General features: G+C 40.6%; 1 protein-coding gene across 1 annotated transcript in view; it reads left to right on the top strand.

Moving 5' to 3' along the window:
- plekha3 (pleckstrin homology domain containing, family A (phosphoinositide binding specific) member 3) overlaps positions 1-4,397 on the top strand; it is a 13,488-nt gene that overhangs the window by 7,254 nt on the left and 1,837 nt on the right. Inside the window, exons 6-7 of the mRNA XM_037687421.1 lie at positions 1,378-1,421; positions 3,229-3,323. Coding sequence (XP_037543349.1) covers positions 1,378-1,421; positions 3,229-3,323 — 139 coding nt within the window. The remainder of the gene's footprint in view (positions 1-1,377; positions 1,422-3,228; positions 3,324-4,397) is intronic.

Below are 4,397 nucleotides of genomic sequence, written 5' to 3' on the forward strand. Positions count from 1 at the left end.
TCTTTGCCGTAATGTATTTTGGGGTTTAAAAGCCACTGGGACGTTATATTTAGAAAATAAACGTCTCCAAGTCCAACATTTTACTGACCACATCAACTCTGTGGATAAATACATCAAGTTCACACGAGAAGATGAAAAAAATGGCAAGTTGGCTTTCTTGGACTGTGAGGTCTCAGTCTCTGATAGAGGACATTTGCAAACTGAGGTGTACCACAAACCCACCCACACAAACCAGTATTTGCAGTTTGACTCCCATCACCCTTTGGAGCACAAGTTAGGAGTCATCAGGACTCTGTATCACAGAGCAGACAGCGTCCCCACTAGCTCAGGAGCCAGGCAGAAGGAGAAATCCCACACAAGACAGGCAATGTGGATATCCTAACTGGGCCTTCCTGAAAGCAGAGAAGAAACCCAAACAGGACTCCAGTCAGCCAACAGGTGAAAAGGAGGAACCCAGACCCAGACCAGTGGCCATTCCATATGTTGAGGGAGTATCAGAGAAACTGAGACGTTTATTTTCTAAACATAACGTCCCAGTGGCTTTTAAACCCCAAAATACATTACGGCAAAGACTGGTTCATCCCAAAGATCCAGTCCCCTGGCACAAACAGAGTAATGTTGTGTATGCTGTTCAGTGTCAGGAGGGCTGTGATCAGTCTTACATCGGGGAAACTAAACAGCCACTGGCCAAAAGGATGGCCCAGCACAGAAGATCAACATCATCAGGCCAGGATTCTGCGGTCTACACTCATCTCCAGGCCAGCGGTCACTCTTTCAAGGATGAAGATGTTCACATCCTGGACAGAGAGGAACGATGGTTTGAGAGAGGAGTAAAGGAGGCCATCTTTGTGAAAAGAAATCGTCCATCGTTAAACAGGGGTGGAGGCCTCCGGGTTCAACTGTCCCCCTCTTACAATGCTGTGATTGCTAGTATCACTCAGCCCTCTGTGAACAGTAAACAGCCATCAGTGTGCTAATGATCCATTGTTAGGCTGATGGTCCTTCTTGAGCATGTGATCAGTTGGTTTTGGTTGTCAGCAGCAAAACTGGTTGATCCACTCTGAGAAGGTGCTATTTAAGAGACTGAGCTGAATACAGCTCCTCAGACTGAGGAAGTCTCTTGGATGAGAGACGAAACGTTTCTACATTTTTTTGTTGTTTTGCTTTGTTTTGTTTTTTTGAATGTCCAGAGGACCAGATTTAACTTTTTTAGAGGTTCTCATTTTTACTTCATTTTTACTTTATTTTTACTTTATTTTACTTTATTACTATTCACACCTTATGTTGAAGCAAATTCCTAGTTTGTGAACCTCGTTCATTGACATGGCAATAATAAACTGATTCTGATTCTAAAGTAGTGTATTTTTGTGTGCACAGATGAAGAGGTCCATCAGCCATCCTGGAACATACAGCTTTGACAGGTCAGTTCAAACACATTCAAGTTGCTTTAAAACCTTCAAATTATGACGTTTTTCTACAAAGTAACTGAGAAAATACATTGTTAGTTTTTATCTTAAACCGGCTTCACAAATAACGTAAAGAACATATGTTGATTCAGTTCTACATGATGTTCACCTGTTTTACAAACGTCATCCTCCCACCTGTAGGGGGCAGCATTACAGCGTCTCTGGCAGGTTTGGAGAAAAGATTTCACATTTTCAGGTTGTGAAACAAGTCTGTTGTTTATGAAAAATGAAATCCTGCTGAGGGTAACTTTAATCCACTCAACTAGAGTTCCCTAGAGAGTTGTCTAACAAAAGACCGAGAACAGTAAATATTTTGGTACAAATTCAACCAAGCACATTCATTCAACCTTTATTTAAACAGATTAGTCCCATTGAGCCACGAGGACTCATTTACAAGAGAGACCTGGAACACAATCTAAACAAAGCCTCGTTTCAGTATTTCAGCTCATAAAGGCTGGTTTAATCCATTTTAGATTAAGTAAATTGTTGCTGTTTTTCCACACATGATGAAATCTTTTGATTTGCAACATTTTGAATTTTGATTTTTCTATTTAAAAACTTTTTTTTTCCCCTTTTTGTCAAGCTGAACTGAAAAAGAGATAATATCTCTCTAAGAACTCCGCATTCATACAAAGAAACAAATGTCTTTCATATAAACTGAAAGATATTTAATCGTAAGTCAGCACAACAAATTATTTAAGTAAGAAGAAGAGGACAGGTTCGAGCCCCCAACCTCACCCCTTCACCTTAAAGCCTTGTGTTATCACTCTAAAACAAGGGTGGGAAACTAATATTTCCAAAGAGCCAAATCAAAATATTTAAAGCGGTAGAAAGGCCGCTTAGAGAATTGCAAAATAATTTTTTATTGACACAAAATCTAAATAAATTAATAGTTTTTCAGGCTTTTTCTCATTGTAGCATTGTTAGCATGCTCAATAAAAAATATGTTCTCCAAATACACTGTTGAAATATAAGACGTACTTTTTGTAAAATGTAATATTAACCTAAATATGGGGTAATAACGTTATATGTTCGAGTTTTGTTTTTGAAAGTTCAGTCTAGTTCTAGAAACACAACTTAAAAAATAGCCTTATTCTAAAGAATTGTATGTATTGATCTAAAATGTTTAGTTTAAACTTCCTTAAGTTTCATTCATAAATGTTTTCATCAACTTTCCAAAAAAAGTTGTTTTCTTTTCAATTACGAGTTGTGGGGGCCGGATGGAGATCGTCCAAGGGCCACTTTTGGTCCTCATGCTGTACTTTGCCCACGTCTGCTCTAGAGTAAACTAACACGCAGACACTAACTGAAGAGATGTGAACCGGAAGCACCTCCTCACATCAGCTGGATCAGCTGAGTTGATCTTCCTCTGAAAAGATTATAAACTTTGTCCCTTTGACACAAACACAACGCTCACTATGTCCCGATGCTGCTCAGTAATCCAGGTGGATAAATCTAACAAGGTTGGGTCAGGTCCTCTGGACGGATTCTTCGTTGTTGAAACATTTTGACTTTTGTCCAAAAGTTTGACTGAAGAAGTCTTTTGGATAAAAGATGAAATGTTTCAACAAAGCAGAATCTGTCCAGAGGACCTGACTCAACTTGTTAGAACCCTCACTGTAGTTATCAGGATCAAACTTCACCTCAGTGACTTACATTTATCACTACATGGGTTTTGTCTACAACTAAGTGAATATGAAAAGATGTGTAACATTAAATCAAGACTTATTGAGACTCCTCCCCCCCCCCCCATCCCCTCCAGATCAGGTGTACTGAAGGAGTATGTGAGCGGGGGTCAAAGGTCAGCTCAGCGCAGACACCGGACGTCCTCGGACAGCTCCGTTTACGACACTGAACGTAAGACATGTTGTGACGTGTTTCTACAAACATCTGTGACCTTTACTGTTGTCCACCACTATGAAAGGTCGGCTGTCGTGTGCTCGTTTGTTACTAATCGTGAAGCAGAGAACGGATCTGAGTAAAACTCTCAGTCATGTTTCAGTACGTTTACAGACATGGACAGATGTGTTTGTACTTTTCATTAAAGAAAGAAAAACCAACAGAAGTCACTGAAATCACTTAATGTGAAATGTTGTCAGGGCTATCATGGTGTGAACCACACTGAACATGGACCACAAGAAGCTGAGGACAGAGTCGTCTCAGGAGCTTACAAAGACCATGACTGACATCATGTTAAAGATAAAGACTATAAGATCTTCTCCACGCAGCTGATGTTCCTCTGACTACAGCTGTGCAGATGATTCAGAAGTTTGAGGTCCACAGGACAAGAGGACAACTGAAGAGACAGATAATAGGAATGGTAACCAAGGAGTCCAGAACAACTTCCAAAGAGATTAGAGAACTTAAAGGTCAAAGTTCATCAGTGTCAGATCAAACTCGACTCATTGATTTGTTGTTTGAGCCACATTAACTTAATGAAAGACGACACAGGACGACACCACATCATAAAAAGCAACAAGAGAATTTGACAAAATATATATTAACAAGCCACAAAGCTTCTGGATCAATGTCTTTTGGACAGATGAGACTAAACTGGATCATTTGGTCCACAAGTCCCATCAGCTCTGTGTCCATAGACCCAAAACAAAGACCAGAACCCTACATCTACAGTGAAACATGGAGGAAGCTCGGGTGTGAGAGAACAATGAAATCTCAAGACTATTGAGGCATTCTGAGGTGAAACATACTGCTCGTGTCAGAAACCTTGGTCTCAGTCACAGCTCATGGGTCCTCCAACAGGACAATGCAACAGTTTGATGATGATGAGTGGACCAGAATCCCTGTGGACAGGCAGACCAGAACACCTGTGGACAGGTGGATCAGAACACCTGTGGACAGGTGGATCAGAACACCTGTGGAAAGATGGATCAGGACACCTGTGGACAGGTAGATCAGGACACCTGTGGACAG

The sequence above is a fragment of the Nematolebias whitei genome, chromosome 1, assembly GCF_014905685.2.
Source record: "Nematolebias whitei isolate Nwh7 chromosome 1, NemWhi1, whole genome shotgun sequence".
Lineage (NCBI taxonomy): Eukaryota > Metazoa > Chordata > Actinopteri > Cyprinodontiformes > Rivulidae > Nematolebias > Nematolebias whitei.